Below are 22394 nucleotides of genomic sequence, written 5' to 3' on the forward strand. Positions count from 1 at the left end.
GCGTGTAGCTCACAGCTTGATGATATGAGGGAAAGTAAATGTGTTTTATAAATCACAAGTCTACTACCAATAATTATGCACACTTTTTAGAATTTCGTAATTTTTTCGTTTTTGTACCTTTTCGCATGGACTGGCTCATATAGGTGATATCGGCGAAAGTACCAAGCAAAGCCTATGTATAGTAAAAGAGTGATTTCGCCCTAACTTTTAAAAAAATCAACATATTTTAGATGTGTTTTTTGCAAACTAGATGTTTTGATAGATGCCAAATCCATTTGAAACATCAAATCGTTGCTAAAATATTTGGAATATGGACTTTTTGCTGATTGGTGTACGGTTGCTAAGGGGAGAATTTTAGTTGCTAGGGATAATTATATGTCAATATTTGCATTAAATTATAACGTTAGATATGAAGTATTATAAGTATTTCGATATTTCATTGCTTTTTGGCAATTTCGATTTTTTTGTTTTTTTGTGATTTTGAAAATGATAATTGAGCCAGTCCATGCGAAAAGGTACAAAAAGTCCTTTTGGTAAACTTTACAGGACACCTTATCAAAGTTTGTTATAGTATTTTTGAAAAACGATTTTATCCGAAAAAAAATTACATTAATGTAAACATTCATAAGATTGTCAATTCTATTCCGAATTTGTCAACTAAAACCGAAAAAGACGTAGAAATATCTGAATTTTTGGTATTTGAGCAAGTGTAAAATCATTTGTTCCCCGGACTAATGCTATACCGACAAGAAACTATAAAAATTTATGATACTACAGAGACAAAAGTCAATAATTTCCGTCAGTTTTACAGGTTTAAAGAAAGAAAGACAACATTAAAACATGAGGGAAAATGCAAAAACTATGATATCTTGTGTTTTAGAAATTGAAATTTAAGTTAAGTTAAGTTATTTAATATTATATAAATCAACCTTAGTTGCACGGGATTCGAACCGTTGCCCGGTTTGATTGCATTGATATCCGCATCGTAAGCGAGAGCCTTATCCCCACTGCTACCAGGTTTAACATTACCAATTGGCAAATCAAGCCATTTAAACTGTACTTTGAAAATGATTGAAATATATGAAATAATTCACTAAAAATCTTGATAAAACTAAGGGGGGGGGGGGGTCTCAACACTCGCAGGTGCGTGTAGCTCACAGCTTGATGATATGAGGGAAAGTAAATGTGTTTTATAAATCACAAGTCTACTACCAATAATTATGCACACTTTTTAGAATTTCGTAATTTTTTCGTTTTTGTACCTTTTCGCATGGACTGGCTCATATAGGTGATATCGGCGAAAGTACCAAGCAAAGCCTATGTATAGTAAAAGAGTGATTTCGCCCTAACTTTTAAAAAAATCAACATATTTTAGATGTGTTTTTTGCAAACTAGATGTTTTGATAGATGCCAAATCCATTTGAAACATCAAATCGTTGCTAAAATATTTGGAATATGGACTTTTTGCTGATTGGTGTACGGTTGCTAAGGGGAGAATTTTAGTTGCTAGGGATAATTATATGTCAATATTTGCATTAAATTATAACGTTAGATATGAAGTATTATAAGTATTTCGATATTTCATTGCTTTTTGGCAATTTCGATTTTTTTGTTTTTTTGTGATTTTGAAAATGATAATTGAGCCAGTCCATGCGAAAAGGTACAAAAAGTCCTTTTGGTAAACTTTACAGGACACCTTATCAAAGTTTGTTATAGTATTTTTGAAAAACGATTTTATCCGAAAAAAAATTACATTAATGTAAACATTCATAAGATTGTCAATTCTATTCCGAATTTGTCAACTAAAACCGAAAAAGACGTAGAAATATCTGAATTTTTGGTATTTGAGCAAGTGTAAAATCATTTGTTCCCCGGACTAATGCTATACCGACAAGAAACTATAAAAATTTATGATACTACAGAGACAAAAGTCAATAATTTCCGTCAGTTTTACAGGTTTAAAGAAAGAAAGACAACATTAAAACATGAGGGAAAATGCAAAAACTATGATATCTTGTGTTTTAGAAATTGAAATTTAAGTTAAGTTAAGTTATTTAATATTATATAAATCAACCTTAGTTGCACGGGATTCGAACCGTTGCCCGGTTTGATTGCATTGATATCCGCATCGTAAGCGAGAGCCTTATCCCCACTGCTACCAGGTTTAACATTACCAATTGGCAAATCAAGCCATTTAAACTGTACTTTGAAAATGATTGAAATATATGAAATAATTCACTAAAAATCTTGATAAAACTAAGGGGGGGGGGGGGTCTCAACACTCGCAGGTGCGTGTAGCTCACAGCTTGATGATATGAGGGAAAGTAAATGTGTTTTATAAATCACAAGTCTACTACCAATAATTATGCACACTTTTTAGAATTTCGTAATTTTTTCGTTTTTGTACCTTTTCGCATGGACTGGCTCATATAGGTGATATCGGCGAAAGTACCAAGCAAAGCCTATGTATAGTAAAAGAGTGATTTCGCCCTAACTTTTAAAAAAATCAACATATTTTAGATGTGTTTTTTGCAAACTAGATGTTTTGATAGATGCCAAATCCATTTGAAACATCAAATCGTTGCTAAAATATTTGGAATATGGACTTTTTGCTGATTGGTGTACGGTTGCTAAGGGGAGAATTTTAGTTGCTAGGGATAATTATATGTCAATATTTGCATTAAATTATAACGTTAGATATGAAGTATTATAAGTATTTCGATATTTCATTGCTTTTTGGCAATTTCGATTTTTTTGTTTTTTTGTGATTTTGAAAATGATAATTGAGCCAGTCCATGCGAAAAGGTACAAAAAGTCCTTTTGGTAAACTTTACAGGACACCTTATCAAAGTTTGTTATAGTATTTTTGAAAAACGATTTTATCCGAAAAAAAATTACATTAATGTAAACATTCATAAGATTGTCAATTCTATTCCGAATTTGTCAACTAAAACCGAAAAAGACGTAGAAATATCTGAATTTTTGGTATTTGAGCAAGTGTAAAATCATTTGTTCCCCGGACTAATGCTATACCGACAAGAAACTATAAAAATTTATGATACTACAGAGACAAAAGTCAATAATTTCCGTCAGTTTTACAGGTTTAAAGAAAGAAAGACAACATTAAAACATGAGGGAAAATGCAAAAACTATGATATCTTGTGTTTTAGAAATTGAAATTTAAGTTAAGTTAAGTTATTTAATATTATATAAATCAACCTTAGTTGCACGGGATTCGAACCGTTGCCCGGTTTGATTGCATTGATATCCGCATCGTAAGCGAGAGCCTTATCCCCACTGCTACCAGGTTTAACATTACCAATTGGCAAATCAAGCCATTTAAACTGTACTTTGAAAATGATTGAAATATATGAAATAATTCACTAAAAATCTTGATAAAACTAAGGGGGGGGGGGGGTCTCAACACTCGCAGGTGCGTGTAGCTCACAGCTTGATGATATGAGGGAAAGTAAATGTGTTTTATAAATCACAAGTCTACTACCAATAATTATGCACACTTTTTAGAATTTCGTAATTTTTTCGTTTTTGTACCTTTTCGCATGGACTGGCTCATATAGGTGATATCGGCGAAAGTACCAAGCAAAGCCTATGTATAGTAAAAGAGTGATTTCGCCCTAACTTTTAAAAAAATCAACATATTTTAGATGTGTTTTTTGCAAACTAGATGTTTTGATAGATGCCAAATCCATTTGAAACATCAAATCGTTGCTAAAATATTTGGAATATGGACTTTTTGCTGATTGGTGTACGGTTGCTAAGGGGAGAATTTTAGTTGCTAGGGATAATTATATGTCAATATTTGCATTAAATTATAACGTTAGATATGAAGTATTATAAGTATTTCGATATTTCATTGCTTTTTGGCAATTTCGATTTTTTTGTTTTTTTGTGATTTTGAAAATGATAATTGAGCCAGTCCATGCGAAAAGGTACAAAAAGTCCTTTTGGTAAACTTTACAGGACACCTTATCAAAGTTTGTTATAGTATTTTTGAAAAACGATTTTATCCGAAAAAAAATTACATTAATGTAAACATTCATAAGATTGTCAATTCTATTCCGAATTTGTCAACTAAAACCGAAAAAGACGTAGAAATATCTGAATTTTTGGTATTTGAGCAAGTGTAAAATCATTTGTTCCCCGGACTAATGCTATACCGACAAGAAACTATAAAAATTTATGATACTACAGAGACAAAAGTCAATAATTTCCGTCAGTTTTACAGGTTTAAAGAAAGAAAGACAACATTAAAACATGAGGGAAAATGCAAAAACTATGATATCTTGTGTTTTAGAAATTGAAATTTAAGTTAAGTTAAGTTATTTAATATTATATAAATCAACCTTAGTTGCACGGGATTCGAACCGTTGCCCGGTTTGATTGCATTGATATCCGCATCGTAAGCGAGAGCCTTATCCCCACTGCTACCAGGTTTAACATTACCAATTGGCAAATCAAGCCATTTAAACTGTACTTTGAAAATGATTGAAATATATGAAATAATTCACTAAAAATCTTGATAAAACTAAGGGGGGGGGGGGGTCTCAACACTCGCAGGTGCGTGTAGCTCACAGCTTGATGATATGAGGGAAAGTAAATGTGTTTTATAAATCACAAGTCTACTACCAATAATTATGCACACTTTTTAGAATTTCGTAATTTTTTCGTTTTTGTACCTTTTCGCATGGACTGGCTCATATAGGTGATATCGGCGAAAGTACCAAGCAAAGCCTATGTATAGTAAAAGAGTGATTTCGCCCTAACTTTTAAAAAAATCAACATATTTTAGATGTGTTTTTTGCAAACTAGATGTTTTGATAGATGCCAAATCCATTTGAAACATCAAATCGTTGCTAAAATATTTGGAATATGGACTTTTTGCTGATTGGTGTACGGTTGCTAAGGGGAGAATTTTAGTTGCTAGGGATAATTATATGTCAATATTTGCATTAAATTATAACGTTAGATATGAAGTATTATAAGTATTTCGATATTTCATTGCTTTTTGGCAATTTCGATTTTTTTGTTTTTTTGTGATTTTGAAAATGATAATTGAGCCAGTCCATGCGAAAAGGTACAAAAAGTCCTTTTGGTAAACTTTACAGGACACCTTATCAAAGTTTGTTATAGTATTTTTGAAAAACGATTTTATCCGAAAAAAAATTACATTAATGTAAACATTCATAAGATTGTCAATTCTATTCCGAATTTGTCAACTAAAACCGAAAAAGACGTAGAAATATCTGAATTTTTGGTATTTGAGCAAGTGTAAAATCATTTGTTCCCCGGACTAATGCTATACCGACAAGAAACTATAAAAATTTATGATACTACAGAGACAAAAGTCAATAATTTCCGTCAGTTTTACAGGTTTAAAGAAAGAAAGACAACATTAAAACATGAGGGAAAATGCAAAAACTATGATATCTTGTGTTTTAGAAATTGAAATTTAAGTTAAGTTAAGTTAAGTTATTTAATATTATATAAATCAACCTTAGTTGCACGGGATTCGAACCGTTGCCCGGTTTGATTGCATTGATATCCGCATCGTAAGCGAGAGCCTTATCCCCACTGCTACCAGGTTTAACATTACCAATTGGCAAATCAAGCCATTTAAACTGTACTTTGAAAATGATTGAAATATATGAAATAATTCACTAAAAATCTTGATAAAACTAAGGGGGGGGGGGGGGTCTCAACACTCGCAGGTGCGTGTAGCTCACAGCTTGATGATATGAGGGAAAGTAAATGTGTTTTATAAATCACAAGTCTACTACCAATAATTATGCACACTTTTTAGAATTTCGTAATTTTTTCGTTTTTGTACCTTTTCGCATGGACTGGCTCATATAGGTGATATCGGCGAAAGTACCAAGCAAAGCCTATGTATAGTAAAAGAGTGATTTCGCCCTAACTTTTAAAAAAATCAACATATTTTAGATGTGTTTTTTGCAAACTAGATGTTTTGATAGATGCCAAATCCATTTGAAACATCAAATCGTTGCTAAAATATTTGGAATATGGACTTTTTGCTGATTGGTGTACGGTTGCTAAGGGGAGAATTTTAGTTGCTAGGGATAATTATATGTCAATATTTGCATTAAATTATAACGTTAGATATGAAGTATTATAAGTATTTCGATATTTCATTGCTTTTTGGCAATTTCGATTTTTTTGTTTTTTTGTGATTTTGAAAATGATAATTGAGCCAGTCCATGCGAAAAGGTACAAAAAGTCCTTTTGGTAAACTTTACAGGACACCTTATCAAAGTTTGTTATAGTATTTTTGAAAAACGATTTTATCCGAAAAAAAATTACATTAATGTAAACATTCATAAGATTGTCAATTCTATTCCGAATTTGTCAACTAAAACCGAAAAAGACGTAGAAATATCTGAATTTTTGGTATTTGAGCAAGTGTAAAATCATTTGTTCCCCGGACTAATGCTATACCGACAAGAAACTATAAAAATTTATGATACTACAGAGACAAAAGTCAATAATTTCCGTCAGTTTTACAGGTTTAAAGAAAGAAAGACAACATTAAAACATGAGGGAAAATGCAAAAACTATGATATCTTGTGTTTTAGAAATTGAAATTTAAGTTAAGTTAAGTTAAGTTATTTAATATTATATAAATCAACCTTAGTTGCACGGGATTCGAACCGTTGCCCGGTTTGATTGCATTGATATCCGCATCGTAAGCGAGAGCCTTATCCCCACTGCTACCAGGTTTAACATTACCAATTGGCAAATCAAGCCATTTAAACTGTACTTTGAAAATGATTGAAATATATGAAATAATTCACTAAAAATCTTGATAAAACTAAGGGGGGGGGGGGGTCTCAACACTCGCAGGTGCGTGTAGCTCACAGCTTGATGATATGAGGGAAAGTAAATGTGTTTTATAAATCACAAGTCTACTACCAATAATTATGCACACTTTTTAGAATTTCGTAATTTTTTCGTTTTTGTACCTTTTCGCATGGACTGGCTCATATAGGTGATATCGGCGAAAGTACCAAGCAAAGCCTATGTATAGTAAAAGAGTGATTTCGCCCTAACTTTTAAAAAAATCAACATATTTTAGATGTGTTTTTTGCAAACTAGATGTTTTGATAGATGCCAAATCCATTTGAAACATCAAATCGTTGCTAAAATATTTGGAATATGGACTTTTTGCTGATTGGTGTACGGTTGCTAAGGGGAGAATTTTAGTTGCTAGGGATAATTATATGTCAATATTTGCATTAAATTATAACGTTAGATATGAAGTATTATAAGTATTTCGATATTTCATTGCTTTTTGGCAATTTCGATTTTTTTGTTTTTTTGTGATTTTGAAAATGATAATTGAGCCAGTCCATGCGAAAAGGTACAAAAAGTCCTTTTGGTAAACTTTACAGGACACCTTATCAAAGTTTGTTATAGTATTTTTGAAAAACGATTTTATCCGAAAAAAAATTACATTAATGTAAACATTCATAAGATTGTCAATTCTATTCCGAATTTGTCAACTAAAACCGAAAAAGACGTAGAAATATCTGAATTTTTGGTATTTGAGCAAGTGTAAAATCATTTGTTCCCCGGACTAATGCTATACCGACAAGAAACTATAAAAATTTATGATACTACAGAGACAAAAGTCAATAATTTCCGTCAGTTTTACAGGTTTAAAGAAAGAAAGACAACATTAAAACATGAGGGAAAATGCAAAAACTATGATATCTTGTGTTTTAGAAATTGAAATTTAAGTTAAGTTAAGTTATTTAATATTATATAAATCAACCTTAGTTGCACGGGATTCGAACCGTTGCCCGGTTTGATTGCATTGATATCCGCATCGTAAGCGAGAGCCTTATCCCCACTGCTACCAGGTTTAACATTACCAATTGGCAAATCAAGCCATTTAAACTGTACTTTGAAAATGATTGAAATATATGAAATAATTCACTAAAAATCTTGATAAAACTAAGGGGGGGGGGGGGTCTCAACACTCGCAGGTGCGTGTAGCTCACAGCTTGATGATATGAGGGAAAGTAAATGTGTTTTATAAATCACAAGTCTACTACCAATAATTATGCACACTTTTTAGAATTTCGTAATTTTTTCGTTTTTGTACCTTTTCGCATGGACTGGCTCATATAGGTGATATCGGCGAAAGTACCAAGCAAAGCCTATGTATAGTAAAAGAGTGATTTCGCCCTAACTTTTAAAAAAATCAACATATTTTAGATGTGTTTTTTGCAAACTAGATGTTTTGATAGATGCCAAATCCATTTGAAACATCAAATCGTTGCTAAAATATTTGGAATATGGACTTTTTGCTGATTGGTGTACGGTTGCTAAGGGGAGAATTTTAGTTGCTAGGGATAATTATATGTCAATATTTGCATTAAATTATAACGTTAGATATGAAGTATTATAAGTATTTCGATATTTCATTGCTTTTTGGCAATTTCGATTTTTTTGTTTTTTTGTGATTTTGAAAATGATAATTGAGCCAGTCCATGCGAAAAGGTACAAAAAGTCCTTTTGGTAAACTTTACAGGACACCTTATCAAAGTTTGTTATAGTATTTTTGAAAAACGATTTTATCCGAAAAAAAATTACATTAATGTAAACATTCATAAGATTGTCAATTCTATTCCGAATTTGTCAACTAAAACCGAAAAAGACGTAGAAATATCTGAATTTTTGGTATTTGAGCAAGTGTAAAATCATTTGTTCCCCGGACTAATGCTATACCGACAAGAAACTATAAAAATTTATGATACTACAGAGACAAAAGTCAATAATTTCCGTCAGTTTTACAGGTTTAAAGAAAGAAAGACAACATTAAAACATGAGGGAAAATGCAAAAACTATGATATCTTGTGTTTTAGAAATTGAAATTTAAGTTAAGTTAAGTTATTTAATATTATATAAATCAACCTTAGTTGCACGGGATTCGAACCGTTGCCCGGTTTGATTGCATTGATATCCGCATCGTAAGCGAGAGCCTTATCCCCACTGCTACCAGGTTTAACATTACCAATTGGCAAATCAAGCCATTTAAACTGTACTTTGAAAATGATTGAAATATATGAAATAATTCACTAAAAATCTTGATAAAACTAAGGGGGGGGGGGGGTCTCAACACTCGCAGGTGCGTGTAGCTCACAGCTTGATGATATGAGGGAAAGTAAATGTGTTTTATAAATCACAAGTCTACTACCAATAATTATGCACACTTTTTAGAATTTCGTAATTTTTTCGTTTTTTGTACCTTTTCGCATGGACTGGCTCATATAGGTGATATCGGCGAAAGTACCAAGCAAAGCCTATGTATAGTAAAAGAGTGATTTCGCCCTAACTTTTAAAAAAATCAACATATTTTAGATGTGTTTTTTGCAAACTAGATGTTTTGATAGATGCCAAATCCATTTGAAACATCAAATCGTTGCTAAAATATTTGGAATATGGACTTTTTGCTGATTGGTGTACGGTTGCTAAGGGGAGAATTTTAGTTGCTAGGGATAATTATATGTCAATATTTGCATTAAATTATAACGTTAGATATGAAGTATTATAAGTATTTCGATATTTCATTGCTTTTTGGCAATTTCGATTTTTTTGTTTTTTTGTGATTTTGAAAATGATAATTGAGCCAGTCCATGCGAAAAGGTACAAAAAGTCCTTTTGGTAAACTTTACAGGACACCTTATCAAAGTTTGTTATAGTATTTTTGAAAAACGATTTTATCCGAAAAAAAATTACATTAATGTAAACATTCATAAGATTGTCAATTCTATTCCGAATTTGTCAACTAAAACCGAAAAAGACGTAGAAATATCTGAATTTTTGGTATTTGAGCAAGTGTAAAATCATTTGTTCCCCGGACTAATGCTATACCGACAAGAAACTATAAAAATTTATGATACTACAGAGACAAAAGTCAATAATTTCCGTCAGTTTTACAGGTTTAAAGAAAGAAAGACAACATTAAAACATGAGGGAAAATGCAAAAACTATGATATCTTGTGTTTTAGAAATTGAAATTTAAGTTAAGTTAAGTTATTTAATATTATATAAATCAACCTTAGTTGCACGGGATTCGAACCGTTGCCCGGTTTGATTGCATTGATATCCGCATCGTAAGCGAGAGCCTTATCCCCACTGCTACCAGGTTTAACATTACCAATTGGCAAATCAAGCCATTTAAACTGTACTTTGAAAATGATTGAAATATATGAAATAATTCACTAAAAATCTTGATAAAACTAAGGGGGGGGGGGGGTCTCAACACTCGCAGGTGCGTGTAGCTCACAGCTTGATGATATGAGGGAAAGTAAATGTGTTTTATAAATCACAAGTCTACTACCAATAATTATGCACACTTTTTAGAATTTCGTAATTTTTTCGTTTTTGTACCTTTTCGCATGGACTGGCTCATATAGGTGATATCGGCGAAAGTACCAAGCAAAGCCTATGTATAGTAAAAGAGTGATTTCGCCCTAACTTTTAAAAAAATCAACATATTTTAGATGTGTTTTTTGCAAACTAGATGTTTTGATAGATGCCAAATCCATTTGAAACATCAAATCGTTGCTAAAATATTTGGAATATGGACTTTTTGCTGATTGGTGTACGGTTGCTAAGGGGAGAATTTTAGTTGCTAGGGATAATTATATGTCAATATTTGCATTAAATTATAACGTTAGATATGAAGTATTATAAGTATTTCGATATTTCATTGCTTTTTGGCAATTTCGATTTTTTTGTTTTTTTGTGATTTTGAAAATGATAATTGAGCCAGTCCATGCGAAAAGGTACAAAAAGTCCTTTTGGTAAACTTTACAGGACACCTTATCAAAGTTTGTTATAGTATTTTTGAAAAACGATTTTATCCGAAAAAAAATTACATTAATGTAAACATTCATAAGATTGTCAATTCTATTCCGAATTTGTCAACTAAAACCGAAAAAGACGTAGAAATATCTGAATTTTTGGTATTTGAGCAAGTGTAAAATCATTTGTTCCCCGGACTAATGCTATACCGACAAGAAACTATAAAAATTTATGATACTACAGAGACAAAAGTCAATAATTTCCGTCAGTTTTACAGGTTTAAAGAAAGAAAGACAACATTAAAACATGAGGGAAAATGCAAAAACTATGATATCTTGTGTTTTAGAAATTGAAATTTAAGTTAAGTTAAGTTATTTAATATTATATAAATCAACCTTAGTTGCACGGGATTCGAACCGTTGCCCGGTTTGATTGCATTGATATCCGCATCGTAAGCGAGAGCCTTATCCCCACTGCTACCAGGTTTAACATTACCAATTGGCAAATCAAGCCATTTAAACTGTACTTTGAAAATGATTGAAATATATGAAATAATTCACTAAAAATCTTGATAAAACTAAGGGGGGGGGGGGGTCTCAACACTCGCAGGTGCGTGTAGCTCACAGCTTGATGATATGAGGGAAAGTAAATGTGTTTTATAAATCACAAGTCTACTACCAATAATTATGCACACTTTTTAGAATTTCGTAATTTTTTCGTTTTTGTACCTTTTCGCATGGACTGGCTCATATAGGTGATATCGGCGAAAGTACCAAGCAAAGCCTATGTATAGTAAAAGAGTGATTTCGCCCTAACTTTTAAAAAAATCAACATATTTTAGATGTGTTTTTTGCAAACTAGATGTTTTGATAGATGCCAAATCCATTTGAAACATCAAATCGTTGCTAAAATATTTGGAATATGGACTTTTTGCTGATTGGTGTACGGTTGCTAAGGGGAGAATTTTAGTTGCTAGGGATAATTATATGTCAATATTTGCATTAAATTATAACGTTAGATATGAAGTATTATAAGTATTTCGATATTTCATTGCTTTTTGGCAATTTCGATTTTTTTGTTTTTTTGTGATTTTGAAAATGATAATTGAGCCAGTCCATGCGAAAAGGTACAAAAAGTCCTTTTGGTAAACTTTACAGGACACCTTATCAAAGTTTGTTATAGTATTTTTGAAAAACGATTTTATCCGAAAAAAAATTACATTAATGTAAACATTCATAAGATTGTCAATTCTATTCCGAATTTGTCAACTAAAACCGAAAAAGACGTAGAAATATCTGAATTTTTGGTATTTGAGCAAGTGTAAAATCATTTGTTCCCCGGACTAATGCTATACCGACAAGAAACTATAAAAATTTATGATACTACAGAGACAAAAGTCAATAATTTCCGTCAGTTTTACAGGTTTAAAGAAAGAAAGACAACATTAAAACATGAGGGAAAATGCAAAAACTATGATATCTTGTGTTTTAGAAATTGAAATTTAAGTTAAGTTAAGTTATTTAATATTATATAAATCAACCTTAGTTGCACGGGATTCGAACCGTTGCCCGGTTTGATTGCATTGATATCCGCATCGTAAGCGAGAGCCTTATCCCCACTGCTACCAGGTTTAACATTACCAATTGGCAAATCAAGCCATTTAAACTGTACTTTGAAAATGATTGAAATATATGAAATAATTCACTAAAAATCTTGATAAAACTAAGGGGGGGGGGGGGTCTCAACACTCGCAGGTGCGTGTAGCTCACAGCTTGATGATATGAGGGAAAGTAAATGTGTTTTATAAATCACAAGTCTACTACCAATAATTATGCACACTTTTTAGAATTTCGTAATTTTTTCGTTTTTGTACCTTTTCGCATGGACTGGCTCATATAGGTGATATCGGCGAAAGTACCAAGCAAAGCCTATGTATAGTAAAAGAGTGATTTCGCCCTAACTTTTAAAAAAATCAACATATTTTAGATGTGTTTTTTGCAAACTAGATGTTTTGATAGATGCCAAATCCATTTGAAACATCAAATCGTTGCTAAAATATTTGGAATATGGACTTTTTGCTGATTGGTGTACGGTTGCTAAGGGGAGAATTTTAGTTGCTAGGGATAATTATATGTCAATATTTGCATTAAATTATAACGTTAGATATGAAGTATTATAAGTATTTCGATATTTCATTGCTTTTTGGCAATTTCGATTTTTTTGTTTTTTTGTGATTTTGAAAATGATAATTGAGCCAGTCCATGCGAAAAGGTACAAAAAGTCCTTTTGGTAAACTTTACAGGACACCTTATCAAAGTTTGTTATAGTATTTTTGAAAAACGATTTTATCCGAAAAAAAATTACATTAATGTAAACATTCATAAGATTGTCAATTCTATTCCGAATTTGTCAACTAAAACCGAAAAAGACGTAGAAATATCTGAATTTTTGGTATTTGAGCAAGTGTAAAATCATTTGTTCCCCGGACTAATGCTATACCGACAAGAAACTATAAAAATTTATGATACTACAGAGACAAAAGTCAATAATTTCCGTCAGTTTTACAGGTTTAAAGAAAGAAAGACAACATTAAAACATGAGGGAAAATGCAAAAACTATGATATCTTGTGTTTTAGAAATTGAAATTTAAGTTAAGTTAAGTTATTTAATATTATATAAATCAACCTTAGTTGCACGGGATTCGAACCGTTGCCCGGTTTGATTGCATTGATATCCGCATCGTAAGCGAGAGCCTTATCCCCACTGCTACCAGGTTTAACATTACCAATTGGCAAATCAAGCCATTTAAACTGTACTTTGAAAATGATTGAAATATATGAAATAATTCACTAAAAATCTTGATAAAACTAAGGGGGGGGGGGGGTCTCAACACTCGCAGGTGCGTGTAGCTCACAGCTTGATGATATGAGGGAAAGTAAATGTGTTTTATAAATCACAAGTCTACTACCAATAATTATGCACACTTTTTAGAATTTCGTAATTTTTTCGTTTTTGTACCTTTTCGCATGGACTGGCTCATATAGGTGATATCGGCGAAAGTACCAAGCAAAGCCTATGTATAGTAAAAGAGTGATTTCGCCCTAACTTTTAAAAAAATCAACATATTTTAGATGTGTTTTTTGCAAACTAGATGTTTTGATAGATGCCAAATCCATTTGAAACATCAAATCGTTGCTAAAATATTTGGAATATGGACTTTTTGCTGATTGGTGTACGGTTGCTAAGGGGAGAATTTTAGTTGCTAGGGATAATTATATGTCAATATTTGCATTAAATTATAACGTTAGATATGAAGTATTATAAGTATTTCGATATTTCATTGCTTTTTGGCAATTTCGATTTTTTTGTTTTTTTGTGATTTTGAAAATGATAATTGAGCCAGTCCATGCGAAAAGGTACAAAAAGTCCTTTTGGTAAACTTTACAGGACACCTTATCAAAGTTTGTTATAGTATTTTTGAAAAACGATTTTATCCGAAAAAAAATTACATTAATGTAAACATTCATAAGATTGTCAATTCTATTCCGAATTTGTCAACTAAAACCGAAAAAGACGTAGAAATATCTGAATTTTTGGTATTTGAGCAAGTGTAAAATCATTTGTTCCCCGGACTAATGCTATACCGACAAGAAACTATAAAAATTTATGATACTACAGAGACAAAAGTCAATAATTTCCGTCAGTTTTACAGGTTTAAAGAAAGAAAGACAACATTAAAACATGAGGGAAAATGCAAAAACTATGATATCTTGTGTTTTAGAAATTGAAATTTAAGTTAAGTTAAGTTATTTAATATTATATAAATCAACCTTAGTTGCACGGGATTCGAACCGTTGCCCGGTTTGATTGCATTGATATCCGCATCGTAAGCGAGAGCCTTATCCCCACTGCTACCAGGTTTAACATTACCAATTGGCAAATCAAGCCATTTAAACTGTACTTTGAAAATGATTGAAATATATGAAATAATTCACTAAAAATCTTGATAAAACTAAGGGGGGGGGGGGGTCTCAACACTCGCAGGTGCGTGTAGCTCACAGCTTGATGATATGAGGGAAAGTAAATGTGTTTTATAAATCACAAGTCTACTACCAATAATTATGCACACTTTTTAGAATTTCGTAATTTTTTCGTTTTTGTACCTTTTCGCATGGACTGGCTCATATAGGTGATATCGGCGAAAGTACCAAGCAAAGCCTATGTATAGTAAAAGAGTGATTTCGCCCTAACTTTTAAAAAAATCAACATATTTTAGATGTGTTTTTTGCAAACTAGATGTTTTGATAGATGCCAAATCCATTTGAAACATCAAATCGTTGCTAAAATATTTGGAATATGGACTTTTTGCTGATTGGTGTACGGTTGCTAAGGGGAGAATTTTAGTTGCTAGGGATAATTATATGTCAATATTTGCATTAAATTATAACGTTAGATATGAAGTATTATAAGTATTTCGATATTTCATTGCTTTTTGGCAATTTCGATTTTTTTGTTTTTTTGTGATTTTGAAAATGATAATTGAGCCAGTCCATGCGAAAAGGTACAAAAAGTCCTTTTGGTAAACTTTACAGGACACCTTATCAAAGTTTGTTATAGTATTTTTGAAAAACGATTTTATCCGAAAAAAAATTACATTAATGTAAACATTCATAAGATTGTCAATTCTATTCCGAATTTGTCAACTAAAACCGAAAAAGACGTAGAAATATCTGAATTTTTGGTATTTGAGCAAGTGTAAAATCATTTGTTCCCCGGACTAATGCTATACCGACAAGAAACTATAAAAATTTATGATACTACAGAGACAAAAGTCAATAATTTCCGTCAGTTTTACAGGTTTAAAGAAAGAAAGACAACATTAAAACATGAGGGAAAATGCAAAAACTATGATATCTTGTGTTTTAGAAATTGAAATTTAAGTTAAGTTAAGTTATTTAATATTATATAAATCAACCTTAGTTGCACGGGATTCGAACCGTTGCCCGGTTTGATTGCATTGATATCCGCATCGTAAGCGAGAGCCTTATCCCCACTGCTACCAGGTTTAACATTACCAATTGGCAAATCAAGCCATTTAAACTGTACTTTGAAAATGATTGAAATATATGAAATAATTCACTAAAAATCTTGATAAAACTAAGGGGGGGGGGGGGTCTCAACACTCGCAGGTGCGTGTAGCTCACAGCTTGATGATATGAGGGAAAGTAAATGTGTTTTATAAATCACAAGTCTACTACCAATAATTATGCACACTTTTTAGAATTTCGTAATTTTTTCGTTTTTGTACCTTTTCGCATGGACTGGCTCATATAGGTGATATCGGCGAAAGTACCAAGCAAAGCCTATGTATAGTAAAAGAGTGATTTCGCCCTAACTTTTAAAAAAATCAACATATTTTAGATGTGTTTTTTGCAAACTAGATGTTTTGATAGATGCCAAATCCATTTGAAACATCAAATCGTTGCTAAAATATTTGGAATATGGACTTTTTGCTGATTGGTGTACGGTTGCTAAGGGGAGAATTTTAGTTGCTAGGGATAATTATATGTCAATATTTGCATTAAATTATAACGTTAGATATGAAGTATTATAAGTATTTCGATATTTCATTGCTTTTTGGCAATTTCGATTTTTTTGTTTTTTTGTGATTTTGAAAATGATAATTGAGCCAGTCCATGCGAAAAGGTACAAAAAGTCCTTTTGGTAAACTTTACAGGACACCTTATCAAAGTTTGTTATAGTATTTTTGAAAAACGATTTTATCCGAAAAAAAATTACATTAATGTAAACATTCATAAGATTGTCAATTCTATTCCGAATTTGTCAACTAAAACCGAAAAAGACGTAGAAATATCTGAATTTTTGGTATTTGAGCAAGTGTAAAATCATTTGTTCCCCGGACTAATGCTATACCGACAAGAAACTATAAAAATTTATGATACTACAGAGACAAAAGTCAATAATTTCCGTCAGTTTTACAGGTTTAAAGAAAGAAAGACAACATTAAAACATGAGGGAAAATGCAAAAACTATGATATCTTGTGTTTTAGAAATTGAAATTTAAGTTAAGTTAAGTTATTTAATATTATATAAATCAACCTTAGTTGCACGGGATTCGAACCGTTGCCCGGTTTGATTGCATTGATATCCGCATCGTAAGCGAGAGCCTTATCCCCACTGCTACCAGGTTTAACATTACCAATTGGCAAATCAAGCCATTTAAACTGTACTTTGAAAATGATTGAAATATATGAAATAATTCACTAAAAATCTTGATAAAACTAAGGGGGGGGGGGGGTCTCAACACTCGCAGGTGCGTGTAGCTCACAGCTTGATGATATGAGGGAAAGTAAATGTGTTTTATAAATCACAAGTCTACTACCAATAATTATGCACACTTTTTAGAATTTCGTAATTTTTTCGTTTTTGTACCTTTTCGCATGGACTGGCTCATATAGGTGATATCGGCGAAAGTACCAAGCAAAGCCTATGTATAGTAAAAGAGTGATTTCGCCCTAACTTTTAAAAAAATCAACATATTTTAGATGTGTTTTTTGCAAACTAGATGTTTTGATAGATGCCAAATCCATTTGAAACATCAAATCGTTGCTAAAATATTTGGAATATGGACTTTTTGCTGATTGGTGTACGGTTGCTAAGGGGAGAATTTTAGTTGCTAGGGATAATTATATGTCAATATTTGCATTAAATTATAACGTTAGATATGAAGTATTATAAGTATTTCGATATTTCATTGCTTTTTGGCAATTTCGATTTTTTTGTTTTTTTGTGATTTTGAAAATGATAATTGAGCCAGTCCATGCGAAAAGGTACAAAAAGTCCTTTTGGTAAACTTTACAGGACACCTTATCAAAGTTTGTTATAGTATTTTTGAAAAACGATTTTATCCGAAAAAAAATTACATTAATGTAAACATTCATAAGATTGTCAATTCTATTCCGAATTTGTCAACTAAAACCGAAAAAGACGTAGAAATATCTGAATTTTTGGTATTTGAGCAAGTGTAAAATCATTTGTTCCCCGGACTAATGCTATACCGACAAGAAACTATAAAAATTTATGATACTACAGAGACAAAAGTCAATAATTTCCGTCAGTTTTACAGGTTTAAAGAAAGAAAGACAACATTAAAACATGAGGGAAAATGCAAAAACTATGATATCTTGTGTTTTAGAAATTGAAATTTAAGTTAAGTTAAGTTATTTAATATTATATAAATCAACCTTAGTTGCACGGGATTCGAACCGTTGCCCGGTTTGATTGCATTGATATCCGCATCGTAAGCGAGAGCCTTATCCCCACTGCTACCAGGTTTAACATTACCAATTGGCAAATCAAGCCATTTAAACTGTACTTTGAAAATGATTGAAATATATGAAATAATTCACTAAAAATCTTGATAAAACTAAGGGGGGGGGGGGGTCTCAACACTCGCAGGTGCGTGTAGCTCACAGCTTGATGATATGAGGGAAAGTAAATGTGTTTTATAAATCACAAGTCTACTACCAATAATTATGCACACTTTTTAGAATTTCGTAATTTTTTCGTTTTTGTACCTTTTCGCATGGACTGGCTCATATAGGTGATATCGGCGAAAGTACCAAGCAAAGCCTATGTATAGTAAAAGAGTGATTTCGCCCTAACTTTTAAAAAAATCAACATATTTTAGATGTGTTTTTTGCAAACTAGATGTTTTGATAGATGCCAAATCCATTTGAAACATCAAATCGTTGCTAAAATATTTGGAATATGGACTTTTTGCTGATTGGTGTACGGTTGCTAAGGGGAGAATTTTAGTTGCTAGGGATAATTATATGTCAATATTTGCATTAAATTATAACGTTAGATATGAAGTATTATAAGTATTTCGATATTTCATTGCTTTTTGGCAATTTCGATTTTTTTGTTTTTTTGTGATTTTGAAAATGATAATTGAGCCAGTCCATGCGAAAAGGTACAAAAAGTCCTTTTGGTAAACTTTACAGGACACCTTATCAAAGTTTGTTATAGTATTTTTGAAAAACGATTTTATCCGAAAAAAAATTACATTAATGTAAACATTCATAAGATTGTCAATTCTATTCCGAATTTGTCAACTAAAACCGAAAAAGACGTAGAAATATCTGAATTTTTGGTATTTGAGCAAGTGTAAAATCATTTGTTCCCCGGACTAATGCTATACCGACAAGAAACTATAAAAATTTATGATACTACAGAGACAAAAGTCAATAATTTCCGTCAGTTTTACAGGTTTAAAGAAAGAAAGACAACATTAAAACATGAGGGAAAATGCAAAAACTATGATATCTTGTGTTTTAGAAATTGAAATTTAAGTTAAGTTAAGTTATTTAATATTATATAAATCAACCTTAGTTGCACGGGATTCGAACCGTTGCCCGGTTTGATTGCATTGATATCCGCATCGTAAGCGAGAGCCTTATCCCCACTGCTACCAGGTTTAACATTACCAATTGGCAAATCAAGCCATTTAAACTGTACTTTGAAAATGATTGAAATATATGAAATAATTCACTAAAAATCTTGATAAAACTAAGGGGGGGGGGGGGTCTCAACACTCGCAGGTGCGTGTAGCTCACAGCTTGATGATATGAGGGAAAGTAAATGTGTTTTATAAATCACAAGTCTACTACCAATAATTATGCACACTTTTTAGAATTTCGTAATTTTTTCGTTTTTGTACCTTTTCGCATGGACTGGCTCATATAGGTGATATCGGCGAAAGTACCAAGCAAAGCCTATGTATAGTAAAAGAGTGATTTCGCCCTAACTTTTAAAAAAATCAACATATTTTAGATGTGTTTTTTGCAAACTAGATGTTTTGATAGATGCCAAATCCATTTGAAACATCAAATCGTTGCTAAAATATTTGGAATATGGACTTTTTGCTGATTGGTGTACGGTTGCTAAGGGGAGAATTTTAGTTGCTAGGGATAATTATATGTCAATATTTGCATTAAATTATAACGTTAGATATGAAGTATTATAAGTATTTCGATATTTCATTGCTTTTTGGCAATTTCGATTTTTTTGTTTTTTTGTGATTTTGAAAATGATAATTGAGCCAGTCCATGCGAAAAGGTACAAAAAGTCCTTTTGGTAAACTTTACAGGACACCTTATCAAAGTTTGTTATAGTATTTTTGAAAAACGATTTTATCCGAAAAAAAATTACATTAATGTAAACATTCATAAGATTGTCAATTCTATTCCGAATTTGTCAACTAAAACCGAAAAAGACGTAGAAATATCTGAATTTTTGGTATTTGAGCAAGTGTAAAATCATTTGTTCCCCGGACTAATGCTATACCGACAAGAAACTATAAAAATTTATGATACTACAGAGACAAAAGTCAATAATTTCCGTCAGTTTTACAGGTTTAAAGAAAGAAAGACAACATTAAAACATGAGGGAAAATGCAAAAACTATGATATCTTGTGTTTTAGAAATTGAAATTTAAGTTAAGTTAAGTTATTTAATATTATATAAATCAACCTTAGTTGCACGGGATTCGAACCGTTGCCCGGTTTGATTGCATTGATATCCGCATCGTAAGCGAGAGCCTTATCCCCACTGCTACCAGGTTTAACATTACCAATTGGCAAATCAAGCCATTTAAACTGTACTTTGAAAATGATTGAAATATATGAAATAATTCACTAAAAATCTTGATAAAACTAAGGGGGGGGGGGGGTCTCAACACTCGCAGGTGCGTGTAGCTCACAGCTTGATGATATGAGGGAAAGTAAATGTGTTTTATAAATCACAAGTCTACTACCAATAATTATGCACACTTTTTAGAATTTCGTAATTTTTTCGTTTTTGTACCTTTTCGCATGGACTGGCTCATATAGGTGATATCGGCGAAAGTACCAAGCAAAGCCTATGTATAGTAAAAGAGTGATTTCGCCCTAACTTTTAAAAAAATCAACATATTTTAGATGTGTTTTTTGCAAACTAGATGTTTTGATAGATGCCAAATCCATTTGAAACATCAAATCGTTGCTAAAATATTTGGAATATGGACTTTTTGCTGATTGGTGTACGGTTGCTAAGGGGAGAATTTTAGTTGCTAGGGATAATTATATGTCAATATTTGCATTAAATTATAACGTTAGATATGAAGTATTATAAGTATTTCGATATTTCATTGCTTTTTGGCAATTTCGATTTTTTTGTTTTTTTGTGATTTTGAAAATGATAATTGAGCCAGTCCATGCGAAAAGGTACAAAAAGTCCTTTTGGTAAACTTTACAGGACACCTTATCAAAGTTTGTTATAGTATTTTTGAAAAACGATTTTATCCGAAAAAAAATTACATTAATGTAAACATTCATAAGATTGTCAATTCTATTCCGAATTTGTCAACTAAAACCGAAAAAGACGTAGAAATATCTGAATTTTTGGTATTTGAGCAAGTGTAAAATCATTTGTTCCCCGGACTAATGCTATACCGACAAGAAACTATAAAAATTTATGATACTACAGAGACAAAAGTCAATAATTTCCGTCAGTTTTACAGGTTTAAAGAAAGAAAGACAACATTAAAACATGAGGGAAAATGCAAAAACTATGATATCTTGTGTTTTAGAAATTGAAATTTAAGTTAAGTTAAGTTATTTAATATTATATAAATCAACCTTAGTTGCACGGGATTCGAACCGTTGCCCGGTTTGATTGCATTGATATCCGCATCGTAAGCGAGAGCCTTATCCCCACTGCTACCAGGTTTAACATTACCAATTGGCAAATCAAGCCATTTAAACTGTACTTTGAAAATGATTGAAATATATGAAATAATTCACTAAAAATCTTGATAAAACTAAGGGGGGGGGGGGGTCTCAACACTCGCAGGTGCGTGTAGCTCACAGCTTGATGATATGAGGGAAAGTAAATGTGTTTTATAAATCACAAGTCTACTACCAATAATTATGCACACTTTTTAGAATTTCGTAATTTTTTCGTTTTTGTACCTTTTCGCATGGACTGGCTCATATATGTTTTGACATGAAGAGAATATAGTTTTGTAAATATTTTCTTCACTTTTTATAGGTTGACAAAGGACAACATGTTTGGATTCGAACAGGAGCGCAAGGTAAAGGTACTTTACACGGTGAAGACTACACCTCGTTTTCTGGATTCCTAGTGTACCAGACAGACGATAGCACTTCGACTGGTGATTAAATTCAAAAACTGTATCTCTCAACGCAACCTTTTAACCGTCAATGAAAAAAAAATTGATGTATAAAATAAAAGTATGTTGACTTAGTGTGTTTTTTTTAATCCTTTATGCAGAATAAACGTTATAAAAAGGTAAGTATTATAGTTTGTTTAGTTTGTCTTCTCCTGAAATTTTTGTGGTCATAGTAGGAGAGTACTCCATCAAATTTGTGTTATTGCTGCTTAAACATACCAATTGTCCCTTTTTTATTATTTAATTCGTATTTATTAGTTTTATTTTAAATAAAATATAATTTATTCTG

At 31.8% G+C, this 22394-nt stretch overlaps 1 protein-coding gene across 1 annotated transcript in view; it reads left to right on the top strand.

Annotated features, from left to right (window-relative positions):
- Window positions 1-22179, top strand: part of LOC143075617 (complement C1q-like protein 4) — a 61931-nt gene extending 39752 nt beyond the window's left edge. The window contains exon 4 of the mRNA XM_076251100.1: window positions 21964-22179. Coding sequence (XP_076107215.1) covers window positions 21964-22095 — 132 coding nt within the window. The 3' untranslated portion in view covers window positions 22096-22179. The remainder of the gene's footprint in view (window positions 1-21963) is intronic.
- The last annotated feature ends 215 nt before the right edge of the window (window positions 22180-22394 follow it).

Source organism: Mytilus galloprovincialis, chromosome 5 (genome assembly GCF_965363235.1).
Source record: "Mytilus galloprovincialis chromosome 5, xbMytGall1.hap1.1, whole genome shotgun sequence".
NCBI classification, from domain to species: domain Eukaryota; kingdom Metazoa; phylum Mollusca; class Bivalvia; order Mytilida; family Mytilidae; genus Mytilus; species Mytilus galloprovincialis.